This window comes from Cetorhinus maximus, chromosome 1, assembly GCF_964194155.1.
Source record: "Cetorhinus maximus chromosome 1, sCetMax3.hap1.1, whole genome shotgun sequence".
Classification (NCBI taxonomy): Eukaryota; Metazoa; Chordata; class Chondrichthyes; order Lamniformes; family Cetorhinidae; genus Cetorhinus; species Cetorhinus maximus.
The window spans coordinates 29,784,944-29,807,475 of NC_135879.1; the positions used below are offsets into that span (position 1 = coordinate 29,784,944).

Here is a 22,532-nt window from a genome sequence, read left to right on the forward strand (position 1 = left end):
GTCTCTAGACTTTGCCAAAACTGCAGGCTTCTCCCACATGCTGCACAACACCGACTGTGCACACACAGGATTGAACTTAATTCCCACATCGCGGGTCTCGGCACACAGAAGCAGACACCATCGCAAAATGGAATTAATGCAGCCACCCATTAACATCGTGAAGGCGTTGGGCCTATCCAATCCTGCATAGGGGTGGGCAACAAGACGCTGATCTCAGCATCACCTGACAGAAAGGCAAGTGCTGGCTACCAGATGTGCATTCAGTGCTCACCTGATCTCCTGCAAGATCACCTCAGCAACTGTGGTGAAGATTCCTTTGGCTGCATGTAAGACCCCTGAATCCTTTTGGCTCTGCTGAAGACCCAAGGTGCAGACCAGGAGGCTGTTGGCAACATGAAGGAAAGGCACCAATTAGCGATGCCTCCTTACAGGTTCCCCTTCAAGCTGGACAGGAAAGATGGAAGGTACTCTTCACTTGGGATGGTAAGAAAAGACCCTCCCTCATGGCCAAGGAAGACGGAGATAGTAACAGAGGTCAGCAGCCGTGGGGGGTCAAACAATGCTCATGGCTGCACTTTGCAAATGGCTCCCTGACCTTCTCTGCCCTGCCAGGATGGGTCTTGCTTACTGCTCAGCAAGTTTAGGCTTGCAATTGGCAAAGTAGGATGTATCGCCACATCGGGAGGGATTGACCAAGCGAGCTCTAGCATTGGGGTGCGCCAGCACCACTGCCTGATGATGCATTGATGCATCTGGACAACAGGCAACTATCATTGGCAATGCCCTCTACATCTTGTGAGAGTAAATGTCTGAAGTAAGCATCCAGGAGCCCCCATCATGGGTCAGAGGGATACCAGTAATGTACGTGCTGTGCTGGTCTTTGTGTGGAGACTCACAATGTTCCTCCATCTTCCGGCAGGAGAAATGGGCCTACAACACCAAGGAGAGGACCAAGATCAATAGTGGAGTAGTCCACATTCATGCGTTGATGCCTGCAGTGGAGGCGGCCCTCAAACTGATAAGAGTGCAGGGTCACCACAGAAGGTAAGACTGGAATCGCGAACGAAGAGAGTGAGGTGGAGGCTTCGAGCTTGTGTCCATCATTGGACAAATGGAGAACCACAGAAGGTATAGACGGGAGGAGCAAATGGGAAGACGTAACCTCTTAAGTGCTTGTGCTCATTCATGCAGGCTTCCACACTCCAGAAGGACGGTCAGCTGTAGAGACTGAGGGCCTACAGTCCACCTCTGAGAAAGAGGAGGAGAAGATTCCTCAGAGGGTACAGCATCACTGCATTCCCCTGCACCTTCCACTTGTGCAGAGGCTCCCATCATTCAGTTTGTGTTTGCGATTAGACTTAAGATCAGGAGCCGATGAGCACATCACAGACACACCCGATTAACTAATGAAAGCAGTGAAAGCCGAGGCTACACACTCAGAGGACTGAGAGATGCCAGACCCACACTGAGCTTAAGCTGATGGTGGGCCTCTGGTCTCGGCCACACTGAACCTGGAGCTGCAATGACAGGTAGAAAATGCTCTGGTGGAGCTGTCACAGGCTATGCACAGCCATCCGCAATGACAGAGGGAGTCCATCCAGGCCATGAGTGCTGCCATGTCTCAAGCATGTGCACACATGGCTTCCTCCATCAAGAAAAGGGTTGGCGGCCCTTAAAAAGTAAGTGGAGGCCACAGATGCAGACAGTCCTACATACCATTGCCTTGGTCACAAGCTCCACATGGCAGTGGCAAGGCAAGAGGGAGATGCAAACGTGCCTTGCAAGGGTAGAGAAGCAGCTGCCAGCAGCACCTGGGTGCTCCGAGTGTGGACAGCAGCTCTTCTGCCCCTCTGCCAATGACCCCAAAGTCTCCAGTAGCCACGGTGACCAAGGGTGGTGGGGGTCCTGCACCTGAACAGGAACCTCAGCATGACAGGGCCCTCCAAGCCTCAGGCAGTCAGAAGACAGCTGCCAAAGTCATCTCAGGTTATGTGGCAGCCCAATCAGCAGCCTGCCTTCACTCCAGCTGCAGGAGTTGCACCTTGTAGAAGCACTCACAAGCACATTAAGATCATTTAGATGAACCAGGGGGTCATGGGTATTAAAAGTTTGAACATTTTAAGGATTGATGGTGTTGTTTCAACAAATTGCCGCTATTTTTTGAGGTGCGAGCTGTTGATGGAATGAATAGTGTCTTGGCAGTTGGAACGTATACCCTTCCAACCTCAGTTGCCTCCCAGTGTCGGGGAAGGCATAGTCTGCTATCCTCCTCAGATATGGCAGTGTGTGTAGAGAGGCTTGGTGCTAGACAATGGTGAGCAATGAGTGGAAGGAGATGTCATACCAACATGGGGTGGTGTTTTAATTAGACAGGCATTACAAGGTCATCATGGTTGGTGGAATTGGATTGTGAATTAGAGTCTGCCAAGCCTCCCCTGCGTGTCTCTCAATGGCTCTTTCTTCTGGTGTGGGGGCTCAGTGTTTTGCCTGCTCTGTTCCCTCCTCCACATCCTTCCTGTTTGATGAGGTATGAAGCTTATCTAAATCCTCTGGCTGCATGGCAGATCAGTCCAGGCAATAGAACCTCACCTTTAGCAGACCAGTAACTTGCCTGACTGTGGCTCGGTCAAACTATGTCAAACATTGTAACGTTCCTCAGTTGCAGTGAGAGGTTTCCTCACTGGTGGCAGCAGCCATGACCTGAGTGGGTACTCCTTTTCACGAGAATCCAACCCTGAATGGAATCCCTTTCTCTTACTGAAGGCCATTCACTCATCCCAGGGAGCTTTGATTTTTTTTAATATTTATTTGTTCACATGGTGTGCACATCACCGGCTAGGCCAGCATTTATTGTCCATCCTGAATTGTTCTTGAGAAGGTGGTGGTGAGCTGTCTTCTTGAACCGCTGCAGTCCACGTGGTGTAGGTCCACCACAGTCCTGTTAGGAAGGGAGTTCCAGGATTTTGACCCAGCGACAGTGAAGGAAAGGCAAAATATTTCCAAGTCAGGATGGTGTATGGCTTGGAAGGAAACTTGCAGGCGGTGGTGTTCCCATGTATCTGCTGCACTTCTCCTTCTAGGTGGCAGAGATTATGGTTTGGAAGGTGCTGTCAAAGGAGCCTTGGCGAGTTGCTGCAGTGCATCTTATAGATGGTACACACTGCTGCCACTGTGCAATGGAGGTGGAGGGAATGAATGTTTAAGGTAGTGGATGAGCGAGTGAATGAGTCCCATGCCTACTGCTATCCCTGTTTATCATGCATTTTCCTTTGCAGGAAAGTTCCTCTTAGTCCCTGGCCTTATCATTCCCTCTCCACCCTGTGGCAGTGAGCATTTGCTTGTCTTGCTGAGAGGCCACAACCACAGTCTGATACTTCACTCCACAGAGTTAACCCACTGGCTCCTGCCCCTTAGTTAGTGACCTCCCACCTCAATCTGGCAATGGCTTCTTCCCCTTTCTCCTAATACAATGGACAGTGAAGTCAGGTCGGATATGGCTGAATTCCATAGGCAAATGTGTGACCTCGCCTTGCTACCACCAGTATTTGACCTTCTGTGATTGGATGTCGCTTGTTGAATTTGGAACCCCGCATTAAATTGTATGCAAGCGCATTTAAATAATGGTTAATTACCTGCACAACCAGCACAATTGGCTCCCTGCTGCGTCTAGACAGCAATGCCACCTTGAAGATTTGCCACTGCTGGCAGAATGTGGATGCGGTGTCACGCTGTCGGGGTTCCACTCCAGCATGTCCCATTCTGACTCTATGCCACCTCACCCCCTCCCCGCACCGACCTCACAACCTGCTCACACAGGCAACATTAAATTCCACCCATGGCCTCCAGTACAAGATCCTGAAATCGACATGAATAGGAAGGGAATTCCCTCAATTAATCTTCAGCTGGTGTGCAAGAACATGTCTTGGAACATGCAGGTCTGTATATCAGGTATTTTGGTAGCTGCCATGATACATGTATCCAGCATTTGTCTTCAATCTCCCTCTCTTTGACCCCGTAGAATTTGGTCAGAGGCTGGACGCTTGGGGACAAAGACACTTCTCGCCAAGCCTGGCTTATGGAACCCACGCACAGATGAGGAGATGCAAAGCGAATGATCAAAAGCAAATCTGACTTTGATCTCAGACAATGGCCCAAATCTTCTAGCCTCAGATCACCAGGGACCGATCGTATGATGTAAAATGTGGGTCAGGGCCCTGCAGAAGACCTGATGTGCAGACCTATGTGGGAAATGCCCAGGAAATTTTAACTTCAGGTGGTCATATCCCGCTGCTGGGTACCCTCCGCAAATGTCTCCGTCTCTGAGCTAGAGTCAGAGGGGAGAATTTTCTCCCTGTCCGGGGGACTGGGCGGGAGCAGGAGCGGGCGGGCACGCAGCACAGAGCTGCTTCAGGGAGATTATTTAAATTTTTAAAAATCAAACTAAAGAAAGGGAAAAAATTAAGACATGTCCCAATTTTATTAAAAATTTTAATTGAACTTTAAAAACCTTCATGAAACCTCATCCCGCCCATGGATGAGGTTTCATGATAAATGCGAAGGCCGCCTGGGCTCTTCACCTGCCCACCAACCTTAAGGTTGGAGAGGCAGCTCAGTTAAGTATTTTAATTGATATTTAAATGGCCTTAATAGGCCTTCGACAGTTCAGCGAGCACTCAGCCAACTCCGGTGCGCGCCCACCGAACTGAAGATCTGAATGACACACAGTGACATCGGGATGCACGCCTGACGTCAATTCAAGTCATTTTACGCGTCAGCAAGCGGGGCCCACCCCCGCACGCCGGCCTGAAGATTCTGGCTAGAGACTTGGGACGGTTCCAGACAACTTACTTTGATAGTTACCCAGGGAATGTTAGACAGTTTGAAACCTGGTCTAACGGCTGGGTAACTCCACAACCAATCTGCCCAATCAGCCCACCAAACTACTCGACTACCCCGACTAGACCTGACTACCTCTCTCAACCACCTGACTACCAGCCAAACACCCAACGACTCCAACCCCAGCCCCCCAACTACCCTCACAAAGTGGCCCAACTACCCCCCTCCGATGAGACCAGACAACTACCCACCACCCCAAACCTGACCAGACCCGACTACCTCCCACCCTGACTAGATAACCCACCACTGCGCCCCCCCGACCCGAACTGACTACACCCACAACCTTACCACCCCCTCAATCTGGCTAAACCCCCACCCCCCCAGACCAGATCAGACTACCTCCTGACCACCCCACTACCCTACAACCCACTTCACCCATCAACCCACCTTACACACCTACTCACCCCACCCACACCTACCAACCCATTCATCCACTCATCCATTCACTAATCCACATTATATTAAAAAACTGGATCTTACGGCAGCTGGTGCCATAAAAAGAGGGTGTGTCTCCTCTTCCTCCCACTCGACTCCACTTCGATGGAGTTCCCCGACAGATGTTGCATATTTCTGTGACAGCCGGGATCATAAGATCCGGGAAGAAATGCACAGAAGCGTCAGGTCAGAAAAATCTTCACAAGCAGTGGCAATGTCCACAGCATTGCCACTGGCTGGAAGATTCAGACCAGTAATCCAAAGATTTTACAAGAGGCAAAACTATAGGAACAGGGGTTGGCCATTTAGCCCCTCAAGCCTGTTCCACCATTCAATGGCCGGGGTTTTCTGTGCCCGCCGGTGTCGGGCAGGTTCGATGGTGTGAGAGGGCAATATTGCGCAATCGGTTTCACAACAGTGTGAAACCAGTTCTGAATCGTCTGCACAGCCCGCATTCCCTGCCATCGGGCATTAGGAACCTCATTGTAATATCAACATACCATTATTAGGCCTGCCCGCTGAAATTGTCCCCCTACTGCTGGGTCGTCCGTCCACATCGGCGGGAAAACACGCCGACGTGTTTCACAACAACACATAAGCGACATGCACTTGGCAGGCTGCACTTTGCTTGAGACTTCAAGGTTTGTTTGCCTACCTTGCTTTGGGCAGCACTCGTGGTCATCAGTGCCAGGCTTCACAGGCAGCACCACTTCACTTTTAGGGGGAGCTCAAGGCAGGTCTCTACCTACCTGGTTAGCCATATGAGGGTAGCTTTTCAATGGCTGCAGGGCTAGGGATTGCTTGGCAAAGGGGGAGAAGTGGCCTCAGGCAAGGGAAGAGGCTGCAGGATGAGGGCTGTATTAGGGAAGGAGGGTATCCCAGGGTGTGTGTGTGGGGCACATGTTGATCTGTGCAAGTGGCCTCAAGATGGTGATGCCTGAGGAGGCAGTCTCCAGAGGAGATGAGGCCAGATGGGCATGTTGGGGTATGTGTGAGAGAATGGGTGATGTCGTCCCTTGGGCTGGCAGTGAGTTGCCAGTGAATGCGTGATGCGCTCGAGTGTGAGTGTTTAGAGTGCTGAGATGGTTGCCATTCCCTGGCTGCAAGGATGAGATCAATCGTCCTCTAACTGCATTGGATGGCCAACCTCTTCTGTGCAGCATTGGCACTGATCACCACTGCCATCGCCTACCAAGCCAGAGTGGTAATGTTGCTGCCCCTCCTGCAGCTAGAGTGGGGTAGAGGACATCACTGCGGCCTCCACAAGGCCAAAAGGCTGCAGTCTTCTTCCCTTTCGGGGCCATATCATCTTTGCTGCAGTCCTGGGCTGGAAGCACTGAACGCGGCTGTATTTTAAATGTGGTGGCTGGCGTGATGAAGCGGCGAGGTGATGGCACGGCAGGCGAATCAGAGTTCACCCGCCACGGAATCAGCGTGTTTCCTGGGAATGCATAAATAATGTAGTGGGTTTGGGACGATACGGTGTGAAAACCTCCCTTTGCAGCCAGTGGGTAAAACGTCGTTTTACCCCCCACTACCGCACTTGTGCGAATCTAGGACGATTCCACCCAATGACATCATGGTTGGTCTGTGACCTAACTCCATATACTCACCTTGCCCTGTATCCCTTAATATCCATCACAGATTTCGAATTGACAATTGATCGAGTATCAACAATATCAACCAATAATCAAACCTATAACATTTCAGCTCCACTTCAGTATTGCACCACGTTATGCACTTACCCATTGAGTAAACAGAGAATCCAAATATGTACTTCATGTAATTTAAAAAAAAAGTACTTTGTAAATTATCATTCTCACCTCATAACAGAATCACAGAGTGCAGAAGAGGCCCTTTGGCCCATCGCGTCTACACCGACACGTGAGAAACACCTGACCTACCTACCTAATCACATTTACCAGCACTTGGCCCATAGTCTTGAATGTTATAACTTACCAAGTGCTCATCCAGGTACTTTTTAAAGGATGTGAGGCAGTCCGCCTCCACTACCCTCCCAAGCAGTGCATTCCAGACCATCACCATCCTCTGGGTAAAAAAGGTTTTCCTCACAACGCCCCTAAACCTCCTGCCCTCACCTTGAACTTGTGTCCCCTCATGACTGACCCTTCAACTAAGGGGAAACAGCTGCTCCATATCCACCCTGTCCATGTCCCTCATAATCTTGTACACCTCGATCAGGTTGGCCCTCAGTCTTCTCTGCTCCAACGAAAACAACCCAAGTCTATCCAATCTCTCTTCATAACTTAAATGTTTCATCCCAGGCAACATCCTGGTGAATCTCCTCTGCACCCACTCCAGTGCAATCACATCCTTCCTATAATGTGGCGACCAGAACTGCACACAGTTCTGCAGCTGTGGCCTCACCAAGGTTCTATACAACTCCAACATGACCTCCCTACTTTTGTAATCTATGCCTCGATTGATAAAGGCAAGTGTCCCATATGTCTTTTTCACCACCCCACTAACATGGCCCTCCACCTTCAGAGATCTATGGACACACACGCCAAGGTCCCTTTGTTCCTCAGAACTTTCTAGTGTCATGCCATTCATTGAATGCTTCCTTGTCAAATTACTCCTTCCAAAGTGTATCACCTCACACTTGTCAGGATTAAATTCCATCTGTCACTTATCTGTCCATTTGACCATCCCGTCTATATCTTCCTGTAGCCCAAGACACTCAGCCTCAGTGTTAAGCACCCGGCCAATCTTCGTGTCATCCGCAGACTTACTAATCCTACCCCCCACATAGTCATCTATGTCGTTTATATAAATTATGAATAATAGGGGACCCAGCCACAGATCCCTGTGGTACGCCACTGGACACTGGCTTCCAGTCACTAAAGCAGCCTTCTGTCATCACCCTCTGTCTCTAACAACTAAGCCAATTTTGAATCCACCTTATTAAATTACCCTGTATCCAATGTGCCTTCTTTATAAGTCTACCATGTGGGACCTTGTCAAAAGCTTTGCTGAAATCCATATAAACTACATCAACTACACTACCCTCATCTACACACCTGGTCACCTCCTCAAAAAATTCAATCAAATTTGTTAGGCATAACCTCCCTCTGACAAAGCCATGCTGACTATCCCTGATCAAACCTTGCTCCTCCAAGTGGAGATAGATTCTCTCCTTCAGAATTTTCTCCAATAGTTTCCCTACCACTGACACGGGGCTCACTGGTCTGTAGTTCCCTGGCTTCTCTCTACAACCCTTCTTAAATGGCGGAACCACATTAGTTGTTCTCTAATCCTCTGGCACCTCCTCTGTGGCCAGAGAGGAATTATAAATTTGGGTCAGAGCCCCTGCGATCTTCCCTTGCCTCCCTCAGCAGCCTGGGACACAAATCATCCGGACCTGGAGATTTGTCCACTTGTAAGCCTGCCAACACCTCCAATACCTTGTCACTCCCTATATCAATTTGCTCAAGAACCTCACAGTCTCTCTCCCCCAAGTTCCATACCTTTATCCTCACTCTCTTGGGTGAAGACAGGTGTGAAATATTCGTTCAACACTCTGCCGATGTCCTTTGGCTCCACCCATAGATTTCCCCCTTGGTCCCTTATGGGCCCTACTCTTTCCCTGGCTATTCTCTTCTCACTGATATACTTATAGAATATCTTGGGATTTTCCCTACTTTTACCAGCCAAAGCTTTCTCATATCCCCTCTTTGCTCTCCTAATTGCTTTCTTAAGCTCCACCCTACACTTTCTGTACTCTACTAATTCCTCCGCTGATTTGCTCCCCTTGTACCTACTAAAAGCCTCTCTTTTCCTTCTCATCGTATCCTGAATATATCTGGTCATCCATGGTTCTCTGGGTTTGTTACTCCTTCCTATCACCCTAGAGGGAACCTGTTGAGCCTGTACCCTCCCCATTTCCTTTTTGAACATCCCCCACTGCTCTTCTGTAGATTTCCCCACAAGTAGCTGTTCCCCGTCTACCTTGGCCAGATGCTGCCTTATTTTACTAAAATCCGCTCTCCCCCAATCCAAAACATTTTCTTGCAACTTGTCCATTTTTTTTGTCCATAACAAGCTTAAAATTGTACCATGTTGTGGTCGCTATCACTAAAATGCTCCCCTACCACCACATCAGCCACCTGTCTGGCTTCATTCCCCAGAATTAGGGGCAGCACTGCGCCGTCCCTTGTTGGACCCTCTACATATTGACCTAAAAAGTTCTCCTGTACACATTTCATGATCAGATAAAGTTGTTGCCGGCTCATTTAAATAGTGTACATTCCATTTAAGGTAGTTGTTAACTTGGACAGGAATCACTATTTCCCATTGTCAGCCTGTTTAACAAAATACTGGTTTAATGTGGAAACCTAGCGGTTTCCTTGGGTTAATGGCATGAGCAAATACACGGAAGATTCTTCATGGATTTCTCTTATCATCTTCAGTGTGAGTGAAGTATAATTACTTGATGCAAGAGAAAAATGACAAAGAAAAGCAAACAACACATTGTAATGCAAATCCTTTCCTTTTCCAGAAAGACTCAAGTCAAATTAAACATCAATTCCTTGTCATTGAAATGCCAACAAGGGGAGATAAGTTAATATTTCCATATGTCAATCAAGTGATGAATTCACAAATCTCAAGAACCAACTAGATGATGAGAAGTGTATGAGAATCACTAATGAACCACACATCTCCAATTTTATTACAACATGATGACATGTCAAGAAATTGGGCTGAGTTTTCATACTCCCGTCAATAATATTGAAATTATATAGAATAATATTCCATTATATATACTGCTGGATTTATAGAACGGGTAAGTAGGGCTGAATTGTTCTCTCTAAAATAGAACTGCTATGAGATGACTATGACCTTCATGGCTGAGATGTTTAACAACTTTACTAAGGAGACCCAAAGCCCTTGATAACATGAATAAATTATTGATTAAATATAGAATTTAAAACTTCTCCAACAGATTTGAAATCTGTTAATATTAAGAAATATTTCATACTTGAGATGAATAATATCAGTGCATGGGAATGGTACATTTTTCTTTCTTTGAAATGAGTGCCAGCTTCAAACCTATCCACAATATGAGGCTGGTGAAATTCATGGTTCTCTGTGAACTATCCAACAATTAATCTTAAACCTGGGCAGAATTTTATGGGCCCACACTGGGTTTGCAGGTGAGGGGCCTGTAAATTCCCAAGTCGCCACTTAAGGGCCACTTCCCACCCGGCCTCAATATTAGGGCAAGTGGGAGGGGATCAGAGATGGGGACGGGGAGATCACCCAGCTCAGGTCTTGGGTGGGAAAAGAAGTGGGGGGGGTCCTCTATCACTGGCTCCCTTTTGAGATCAGGCACCCCCTAGCTACCCCCAAGTTTGAGCCTTTCCCGCCTGCCCTTCAAACCATCACAGCCACCCTCAACCTCCCCTCCCCTCTCTGCCGCAAGACCCCAGGCTTATCTGCGCCCTGTGGCTCCAAGACTTTGGCTCTGGGGACTGCTTGCAAACACAGCAGTGGTTGGCAGCTCTCTGTGGCATGACATCCCCCCCAAGTCAGGGACGGAAGTCTAGCATCCAGCCTTGGAGCCTTAAGTAGCTGAGGAGCAGCCTACATTGGCGGGAATGTGTTTCCTGACTTTTCTGGTGGCGGGGCAGGAAACACTGCCATCGGAAAAATGCTGCCCCCTCATCCCCAGAGGGATACTCTGACAGTGCAAGCTTTGATTCTGCCATTTCCTGAGGTACTTTGAGTGAGCTAACTCTATCGGTTCATAATTATGGAACACAGTTATTCTGTGCCTCACCACCTCCCCCGCAACACCCCACTCCATCCCCCACCCACCTCACCACCACACCCCTCTAACCCCACCCCCCTCCAACCACTCCATCCACCCCACGGTAATCCAAAATAGAAACAAAAAAATGCTGAAAATAGTCAGCAGGTCAGGCAGAATCTGTGGAAAGAATCAGAGTTAACGTTTCAGGTCAATGACCTTTCATCCAAAATCAGTTAATTTAGGAGGCTGGGATCTATCAGAGTTCCCTGTGCTGACTTGTAGAATACAGTGACTAAGTCAAACAGGACTAAAGCAGTCACTGAAGTGAGAGTGTTATTGGCTTTGGAAAGGCTTCCTGTAGCATGAGAAATCTAAACCCACTGGCGTAATTGCAAATCAAGTGTCAACAAGCAGGTTGCCAAGCTTCAGGAAGTCAGTAAATTCACCCAAAAATAAACCCTTTGTACAAGCAAATAATGATCCATAGCAAAAGAGTATAAAATCAGAATCTGCTGAAACACCAGTTCCCACCTTATCATGGCTGTAGCAATCAACACAAAATAGCAGAGCAGAAACTGGCTCAGATTGACTGCTTTCTTCATTATAATTTAAAATTCATCAGGACTGTCAGAGCTGCACCCCATTAACACTGCCAAAATCTTGCAGAATCAGTACACATCTTAACTTCTGAAATCTGACAAAAAGGAAAACATTTCCTTTGTTCTGTACCTGTAATGGGGGGGTGGGGGTGGGGAAGGGGTATATCCCATCTCCCACTGAGTCCATTTCTTGCACGCTTGAACACATGTGCAGGGGCACATGTGGCACTATGATCCGCCTTGTGGGCCACCACTGACCAGTGAGTGTCCAGGAACAGGCTGAAGACAGGATGGGAAATTTGGAAGTTTTATTTAATCTCCTCCATCCTCAGATGATGGTATTCAAGGCTTCTTGGCTGCTGCTTTCCTTCAACAGACAGAAGGTCACCATCTCTACGGACACCAGGCACACGATGGAGCCAAGGAGGGGGCCTCTGAATGGAGTTTTCCCAGACAAGGAAAAATATGGGCAACTAATTGTTCAGAGACACAGCATAGCTGCTGGGCCATTCTGCCTACAGAGGAAAATCTATGCACGGGGCAGAGACTGGTGGTAGGGGTGTTTTATTTTCAACCTATCCCTTCTTCTTATGTTGACATGTTAAGAGTTGAGAAAAAACCTGCTGTACAATGAATTCCTCAAGAATACAAATCCAATGATTTAACTCCAAGATGAATGAATACAGAGCAGATGCTGGCCAACAAGTTCTTCAAATGAACTTGCCTGATCCTAAGGAAATCATCTCCAGTAGATCAACAGAAAGGACTCAGCTACTCAGGAGATTAGGAGTCTGCTCCCCTCCCAAATGTATTTCCCTGTTCCACAGCCCAGAACCGCCTTTCATGTCCCATTCTCCAATCCCAACTCTTTGCGTGCACTTATGACTCTAACTGGAGTAATAACACTGCAAACAGTTGTTACCCCTGCTCCAATAGATCCATGCCTAAAATTAGAGGGAGGAGACTTTTTAATTACATGTGCCAGAGTAGGTTCTAATGATAATGGTTCATATGGCGCAATTATTAATTTATGTCTTAAATGTAAATCTTATGTGGCATTTTCAGTGATGCAAGTCAAATGAAGGGAAAGGAAATGAAGAAGAATCATTTTAAGTTGTTTTTATCTGGAAGGATAAAAGTATATGTCCTTTTTATGGCAGAATGATACTTGCATAGCTCCAGTAAAAGTGATTGTTTTATGACAGTAGGTATCAATATGTGACTCATGCAAGTATATCGTCTTAAATTAATTATAGTTCACCCAAATAAAGAACAAACATACCTGAATCAAGTAGCGAGAATTTTCCAGGATCATTAATCGTTCTGTGCAACAGACTTCCACAAAAAGCTGACTGGTAAAGAAGAGATTACATAAAACTCACTAAAATGGTACAAACACAAATCATTATCATCTAGAAATTATTACTAGTGACAGTAACAGAATGAATGCTTTATGCATTTGTAATACATTGTCCTGTTTGCTATTTCAGTGCAAGGACTAACACATATAAATGGAATAATGCCGGTGTTAACATAGCAGAGGAATGTCATGTGGATGTCCTAAGCTTTCAAGTGCTTGTATTACAAGTTATCATCTTAGCTTTCTATCTTTAAACAAAATTATTTTAAAACACCACTAGACTTCAGTTTCAATCCACAGTACACTTTGCAAAGGGCTCAAAGTTCTCAATTTATGTGATAAAAATAAAATATTTATTTTGATCCTGCTCAACAATAAAATTGTATTAAATGTCATTCATGTCAATATTGAATTAAATATGATTTGTAATTGATTGTCAAGAGAATTGGTGAGGTATTGGTGCTTAACATTTTTCTTCAATTTTTCCTGATCTTCAACTTAACTTACTAAAAATAATTGCTTTTTTCTTGAAGAAACTGTCGTAAAATTTCATACTTCAACATGATATATCTAGAAGACATCCAATATTTAAGGCTTCTGCTTTCAAAGGTCTCTTGAATTGGACATGTTTTTTATCACGTGAAGTGGTGTGTCAACTTGTACTGATATGTCTGAAAATATGTAATTTTAAAATGTAATCTCGAGGCATGTTGGCAAGCCCACTAAAAGCCAGTACTATTTAAGTTACTGGTACTTATCGTCTGCTGTACCTCTGCAGGATTGTTGTCTTAGTTACATTTCAGAAACATTATTACAGCAACAATTGTCAGAACTACTGACAAGATAAGTACCTATCATACTCAACTTCTGGAAAGTGAAAATGTGATAACCGAATCCATCACCATGGCTTCTAGAAAATGAAAATCCCAGATCACTTCCTAACCACACCAAAGGGATTAATTTTCCCATAAGTGTGCGCACAAAAGTTATCAAAATCTCGCCAAATAGGCTATGCTTTAGTATAGCATAAATTGGGATTTCATTCCCCCACCTCATCAACTAGGTAATAAGCCTTGACAAGAAATGCTACCATACCATTCCAACGCAGGACATTACAGCCAAGCCAAATCTACTCCTTACTCAGTGGCCATGCATGCAGGATTCCAACTCTGGTCTCTGAACAGCAATTGGGAATGTAAGCACTACTTAATTTTACCCGCCTTAAAACAAAGGCAACTGCAGAGATCTCACAGCAGCCTGGCTGAGATCAACTATGTCAGCACAAAACAGGGATCAAAACTGGAACATTCATAGTCAGTGTGGTTCAGTTAGTTACTGGATAAAGACTTTGTGCAAATCTGGGACGATCCCGCCCAAAGTGCAGTAACGGGCGTGAAAAATGATGTTTTACCCGGCAGTCGCAATGGCAGATTTTTGCGCTGTATCATCCGCTTCCCACCTCATTAATTATGCAGCCACACATGCCATCTTGCTGGCGGGTGGCCTCGGAATCACCCACCACACCATTTCCTCGCTCTAGGTGCCATATCTAAACTGCAGCCGCGCGCACAGTTCTCAACGCTTGCAGCCCAGGATTGCTCCAGTAATGACATGACTCCGAAAGCCAAGAAGAGTTCAGTAACCCATCACTGGAATGCCTTTTGGAGGCCCACTGCAATGTCCTTCACCCCCGCTCTGGCCACATTAAGTCCAGCCATCTCACCACTTCAGCTTGGAAGGTGGTGGCAGTGGTGGTCAATGCCAACGCTGCACAGATGTGGCTGGCCATCCAGTGCAGAAAGAGGATGAATGATCTCATCTGGCCGCTAGGGTAAGGCAACCATATCATCACTCTAAACTCTTACACTCGCAAAGCCATCACACGTATGGCATCTCACTCATTGCCAGTTCAAGGGACATCACCACTTATTCTCTCGCATACACCCTCATATCTCCATCTGGCCTCATCTCCTCTGGAGCCTGCCTCTCAGCCCTTGCCATCTTGAGGCTATTTGCACAGATCAATATATGCGACCCCCCCACACACACCCTGGGATAACCATCTTCCCCAGTACAGCCCTCGCGCTGCAGCCTCTTCCCTTGCCTGAGGCCTCTTCTCCCACTTCCCCAAGCAAGCCCTAGCTCTGCAGTCATTGAAAAGCCACCCCCGCCTTACGGCTGGTCTGCTAGGTAAAGACCTGCCCATGAACCCCCCCCTAAAAATGATGGGGTGCTGCCTGAGAAGTCTGGCGCTGATGTCTATGAGTGCTGCCTGAAGCAAGGTCGGCAAACAAACCTTGAAGTCCCGAGTGAATTGCAGCTCGCCAGGTGCACGTCGCTTATGTACAGTTGTGAAACAACACACCGACGGGCCTGGGTGATCCAGCGTGGGTGGTTGATTCCTGCAAGCAGGGCTTATAGTGAGAGTATTGAAATTAGGTTCCTGACATGCAGCGGTGAGAGATTAGGCCGGCCGTTGATGGGTGGAGCAGACGATCACAAACTGGTTTTACGATGACGTGAAACCGATTTTTGAGATCTCCCAATATTTTCCACTCCCACCCGCTGTGACACCCAGCGCAAACAGGAGCGGACAATTCTGTCCTTTGTCGTCAGTCATTCCTCTAAAAGGCAGAAAAATTAAATCATGGCCTGGTTTCTCAACACAGATGGTCTCTTTTACAAAAATTTCTCAATTGCAAAGAAAATGCTAGATTTTTATTGCTTGGGAGAAAATGCCCACTCACAGGGCTGAATTGTACGTGCCCTCAGCGGGCTTCTTTCCTATGGGGAGAGGGTGGGGAGGGACGTAAAATAGGGGGGGCACCCATCCCACAACCTTCCCACCCACCCCCAAGCTCTCCTCCATAATATGGGGGACGGGTGGGCGCTGAAATCGGCAGCCCACCCACCATATTTAATTGATCAATGAAGGGTCAGTTAGGCTTGTTATCAAGCCTACTGGCCCTAATAATACGCTGCCCATGCCATAATACGTTGGCGTGGGCAGTAGGGCAGGAGTGGAAAACTCAATTTTTAAACTGAAATGGTTAAAGGGCTGGATGAAAGTGGGGAGGGGGTTGCTCTTCGGGGGCTGCCCTTTGCCGATCGCAGAGTGGTCCCCCTCACTAGACTGAACACCCACTTCCTTCCTACCTGCTCTCTCCCTTAAACCCACCCTCTCTCTCCAACTGCCCCTGTCCCTAACCTACCCAAACCCTGCCGGCCCAATACCCTGGACTTATCTTCTCCAGGGATCCTAGGCCTTGGGCTCCTTACTTCATCTGCTGTCCCGGCAGCTGCCACTGATACCTTCCTGGCACTGCCAGCGCTGAAGGGGTTGCCGACCAATCTGATTAGCCAGCAGCTCCAGAGGGTGGGACTTCCGCCCCAATGTGGCCCTGGTTAATGAGCCCTCCAGCTCTTTATGGCTGTGGGGCTGGTCAGCTTGGAGCCGGTCAGCCTCGCACTAACATGGTTTCCAAGAGGGCATGGCATCCAGTCCCCCATATTATTCAGTCCACAGTTTTAGGTTTGACATGGCTTTGCACCCATCATAATATTCAGAAATAGACTGCACCAGTTCTTAAAAGAAAGAAGATAAGCTGTAGGATACATTCAGCAATGGCTCTTCCCTTTTCTCAGTTCACATGGGGCTACAGTTTGTTTATTGTATAGGAACAGACAATCTCACTTCCAGCACACAACTTCTCATCACTGTGGAATGAACAGCATACTACATAGCCAGCACCAACTGTGGAGAATAACTGGGCTAGTAAAACCATAGGAATACAGGATCAGGAGTAGGCAATTCAGCTCCTTGACCTTGTTCCATCTTTCAGTTAGGTCACTGCTGATGCGTATCTTAAATCCATCTACTTAACGTTCCTTTGTTCTGTAACCCTTAATATCTTAACACAATCTACTTCACCTGCCTTTGTCATGTAACCCTTATTATCCTTGCCAAACAAAAATCTATTGTTCTCAATTTTGAAATTTTCAATTGGCATGCCCTCAACAACTTTTTGGGCAAAGAGTTCCATTGTTCCACGACCCTTTGTGTGGAGTGCTCCCTGACGTCACTTGAACTGCCTCACTCTAATTTCAATGTTATGCTCACTTGTTCTTTGCTCATTCACCAGGGGAAATAGGGTACACAGAGAAAAGCTACTGAACTATTTCATCATAATGGGACTAAATTAAAAAGCAGAACCACGAAGGTAATAGGATTACTACCTGAGTCACGAGAAAATTGGCATAGGGTAAATAAGGTTTGAGAGTTGAATGCATGGCTCAAAGATTGGTATGGGAGAAATAAGTTTCTAGTCATGGTGCACTAGCATCAGTACTGGGGAAAGAGGGAGCTGTTCCATTGGAATTCACTCTAGGGTCGATAGTGTGAGTCGAATGAGAGTTGTAGAGAGGGCTTTAAACTAATTAATGGTCGGGGGCGGGGGGCGGCGTAGGGGAGGGTTCAACTTAAGGAAAATTAAGAAAATTAAAGAGAAAGCACAAGGCAGTAGTGCAGAGTAGCAATGCAGGTAATGATAACCAGAGTGTGACAGGAAAGGACAGAGCATACAAACATAAGAATGCATCAGCAAATAGGCTCAGAATAGGGAATAATGGTAAAAATCAAAACTTTTTATCTGAATGCACACAGTATTCATAACAAGATAGACGAATTGTTGGCAGAACTAATAAATGGTCATGATATGATAGCCATTGCAAGACATGGTTGCAAGGTGACCAAGGTTGAGAGCTGAATACTCAAGGGTATTTGACATTTTGAAAGGATAGAAAGAAAGGAAAAGGAGGTGGGATAACTCAGTTAGTAAAGGATGAGATCAGTACAGTAGCGAGAAGTTATCTTGGCTCGGAAGATCAAGATGTGGAATCAGTTTGGGTGGAGATAAGAAATAAGAAAGGGAAATAAGGCACTGGTGGGAGTAATTTATAAGCCCCCAAACAGTAGCTATGCTGTAGGACAGAGGAGAGGTCTAGGAATGATAGGGGCATGTAAGAAAGGTACTGCAATAATTGTTGGTGATTTTAATATTCATATAGCTTGGACAAATCAATTTGGTAAAGGACAAGTTCATAGAACGTATTCAGGACAGTTTCTGAGAACAATACATTCTGGAACAAGCCAGGGAATGGGCTATTTTAGACCTGCTAATGTATAATGAGACAAGATTAATTAATAACCACATTGTAGATGATCCTCCAAGCAAGAGCGATCACAACATGATGGAATGTCACATTCAGTTTGAGGGTGAAAAGCTTGGGTCTGAAACAAGTGTCTTAAACTTAAAGGCAATTACAAAGATATGAGGCAGTGTTGGCTAAAGAGGACTAGGGAATAGGTTTAAAGGTAGAACAGTAAATAAGCAGTGGCAAATATTTAAGGAAATATTTTGTAACACTCTTCCATTGAGAAAGAAAGACCCTACTGGAAGGGTGAACCATTCAGGTTGTCTAAGGGAGTTAAGGATGGTATCAAATTGAAAAAGGCTATAGAGATATGCCAGAAGATTGGGAAAATTTAGAAACTTGCAAAAGATAACTAAAAAAAAATTAGGGAAATTAGAATATAGAGTGATCTAGCAAGAAATATAAACATCGAGTTTATTTAATTATATAAAAAGGAAGACAACAGTTAAGTAAACACAGCTCCCTTCCAGGATGAGACTGGGGAATTAAAAATTGGAAACAAGGAAATGGCAGAGACTTTGAATAAGTATTTTGTATCTATCTTTACAGTAGAGGACACTAAAAGCATCCTAAGAGTGGAAAATCAAGGGGTAAAAGGGAGGGGAGAAACTTAAAACTATCACTATCACTAGAGAAAAAGTACTAGGAAAACCAATGGGGCTAAAGGCTGACAAGTTCCCTGGATCTGATGACCTGCATCCTAAGGTTTTAAAAGAAGTGACTGCAAAGATAGTGAATGCATTGCTTGCAACCTCCCAAAATTCCATAGATACTGGAAAGGTCTCAACAGATTGGAAAACTGCAAATGTAATGTCCCTATTCAAGGAAGGAGAAAGACAGAAAGCAGAAAACTATAGGCCAGTTAGCCCAACACCTGTTATTTGGAAAATGTGGGAATCTATTATTAAGGAGGTAACAGCAGGACATTTAGAAAATCATAATAAAACCATGTTGGCTCTGCTTGATAGTATGAAAGGGAAAGCATGTTTGACAAATTTTAGTAGAGTTCTGTGAGGATGTAACAAGCAGGGTGGATAAAGGGCACCAGTAGATGGAGCATTCGTGGATTTCCAAAAGGCATGTGCTAAGGTGTCACATGAAAGGTTACAACAAGATACATGTTCATGGTGTTGGAGGTAATGGCTAGAAATTTCCGTCCCCGTTGGCGTCAGGCGTCATGGTGGGTGTGAGCAAACAATGCGGAGGGAAGGCCAAAATTTGGTTTCACAACATCGTGAAACCAGTTTGCAATTGTCCACTCCACCCCTCAATGGCAGGCTGCATTTCCTGCCACTAGATGTCGGGAATGCCATTTTAATACATCTGCATATAATTATAATCCCTTCCTGCCGGAATCATCCCCCCACGCTGCATCATCCAGACATGTTAGCGTGATGGCACATCGACGTGTTTCACAATGGTACATAAGTGACGTGCACCTGGTGAGCTGCACTTTGCTCGGACCTTTGAGCCTACCTTGCTTCGGGCAGCACTCGCAGACATCAGCGCCAGGCTTCACAGGCAGCACCACATCATTTTTAGGGGGTGCTCATGGGCAGGTTTCTACCTACCAGACCAGTCGTAAGGCAGGTGACTTTTCAATGGCTGCAGGGCTAGGACTTGTGTGGGGAAAGTGTTGAAGAGGCCTCAGGCAAGGGAAGAGTCTGCAGGGCAAGGGCTGTACTGGGGAAGCGAGGTATCCCAGGCTGTACGTGGGGGCACATGTTGATCTGTGCAAATGGTCTCAAGATGGTGAGGGCTGAGGAGACAGTCTCCAGAGGAGATGAGGCCAGATGAAGATGTGAGGGTGTGAGAGAGAGTGAGCGGTGATTTCCCTTGAGCTGGCAGTGAGTGAGATGCCAGTGAATGTGTGATGGCCTTGAGTGTGTGAGTTTAGAGTGCTGAGATGGTTGCCTTACCCTGGCAGCACGGATGAGATTGTTCATCCTCTTTCTGCACTGGATGGCTAACCTCTTCTGTGCAGCATTGGCATTGACCACCACATGCCACCACTTCCCAAACCAGAGTGGAGAGATTGCCGGACCTCCTGCGGCCAGAGCAGGACTGGAGAACATCACAGCAGGCCTCCAAAAGGTATTCCAGTGATGGGTCATGTCTTCACTGGAGCAGTCCTTAGCTGCAAGCATTGAGAACTCTGTGTGCAGCTGCAGAATAAATATGGCACCGGAGTGAGGAAACGGTGTGGCAATGGTGTGGCGGGTGAATCAGAGGCTGCCCACCAGTGAGGCGGCATGTTTCCTGTGGCTGTATAATTAATGAGGAGGGAAGCAGATGACACAGCATTGAAAGCTGTCATTGCGGCCAGTGGGTAAAACATCCTTTTTCCCGCCCGCTACCGCACTTAGCCCAAACCTGGGACGATTCCGCCCAATTTATTTGCAGAGATAGAGAATTGATTAACTAACAAGAAACAGAGATTGTGGATAAATGTATCATTTTCAGGCTGACAAACTAACTTGACAGATGCCACAGGGATAAGTGTCGGAGCTTCAACTATTTACAATCTATGTTATGAACGCTGGACATTATAATGTTTTGAATGGTCTCCTTTAATTCAAGGTAAAATGAAGTAGTTGGGAGTGGGGCATGAATCTCCTAAGAAATCTTCCTGGAAAAATTCCCATGTAGCCTCATACTAAATCTGCACGGAGACAAGCCCATGTGACTTGCTTGATATGGGGGCAGGGGCTCAGGTCAAAATTTATTGGAAGTAAAGTGCAAGCTTTAATAGCTGGACACAAAAGAGGGGTCAGCTGTTCTTGCTGCAGGCACACTCAGAGGGTGGCATTTCATACTTACCCGAGGCGAGTTTGCAAAGGGCCAGTTAATTGGGTGGGAGTGAGCTGGGTGGGTGGAGGCCGCGCTGCCTTTCCCACTCTGCCCCGACTAAGTTTGGGATGAGAGGTCTCGTGTACAGCCTTGCCATCCCACCACTAATTGAGGCCCTTCTGGGCAATTAAATCCCACTTGAGGGCATCATCCTACTGCCTCTGGATTTCAACCAGTGGTGGGCGGGGCAGGAAGTTCAAAAAGCAAACCTTGTCATGTTTGCTTGTGGACTCCGAGGAGAAATCCTTTGTTCAAAGGCACTCAGTGCCTGATTGTGGGACCTGGCATCGGGAAAGAGCTGGGGGGAGCTGCTGAGAGCCAAACACCTGCCCTTGCTGTCGGCTCCCCTCCCCAACGACCTCACCCCATGGCCTCCATCCTGACCTCACTCACCTGTGGCCTGCATCCTTCCACGATCCTATGGTTCTCCCTGGGTGCATTGCCTGCAGCTGCCACCGCTCCCACTGGTTTTGCCTGCTGGAATATAATTGGCCGACAGCTCCAAGGGGTTGGGATTTCTGTCCTCTGAGTCCTTGATTCCAGGGAAGGCCCGCCACTGGCCGCTTGAAAGGCACTTAATACTGGCAGGCCTTCCCCAAAGGGGGAGCAACATGGGGCTCTCTCCAGCCTGGGGTGAGATTCGCGTCACCCGCATTAAATTCTCGCCACAGACTCTCGGAGGCAGTCAGCCAGGGAGATATGGGGAAGACAACTCACAACTGGCGCTGCTATTCTAAGCAAAGCAGAAGGACTGTTTTCAGGTTCTTCACCAAGGAGAATACTGGTGAACACTGGTCATTAAATCAGGTGGGAGAGTGGGGACCCTGCCTCTTCCAGCCTCCACCCAATTAAGACCTTGGTGGGAAGGCCTGTGGGCAGCCTTCCTGCCACATCACCAATTGAAGCCCGAAGGTGGGCAATTAATGCCCACCCTAAGGGCCTCATTCCAAGGGGAACTGAATACAAAAGCAGGGAGCTTATGCTTCAATTGTACAGGGCACTGCTGAGACCACATCTGGAGTACTGTGTACAATACAATACTAGGAATGAATAAGGACATTCATTAAATCTCCTTATTTACTGAAAGATGTAAGTGCGTTAGAAGCAGGTCAGAGAAGGTTTACTAGGCTAATAACAGGAATCGGTGGGTTTTTATGAGGAAAGGTTGGACAGGTTAGGTTTCTAGCCACTGGAATGTAGAAGAGTAAGAAATGATTTAATCAAAACCGTTAAGATCCTGAGAGGTTTTGCAGGGCGGATGTGGAGAGGATGTTTCCTCTTGTGGAACAATCTAGGATGAGGGGTAACAGTTTAAAAATAAGGGGTTGCTCATTTAAGACAGAGTTGAGGAGAAATTTTTTTTCTCAGAGGGTCGTGAGTCTTTGGAACTCTTCCTCAAAAGGTG

The 22,532-nt window shown here is 46.7% G+C and overlaps 1 protein-coding gene across 8 annotated transcripts in view; it reads right to left on the reverse strand.

Moving 5' to 3' along the window:
- The window catches only part of inpp4b (inositol polyphosphate-4-phosphatase type II B), a 915,802-nt gene that overhangs the window by 240,765 nt on the left and 652,505 nt on the right, over window positions 1–22,532 (reverse strand). For all 8 annotated transcript variants that reach the window (XM_078539235.1, XM_078539226.1, XM_078539244.1 and 5 more), the window contains one exon: window positions 12,986–13,055. In XM_078539235.1, the coding sequence (XP_078395361.1) occupies window positions 12,986–13,055 (70 nt within the window). The remainder of the gene's footprint in view (window positions 1–12,985; window positions 13,056–22,532) is intronic.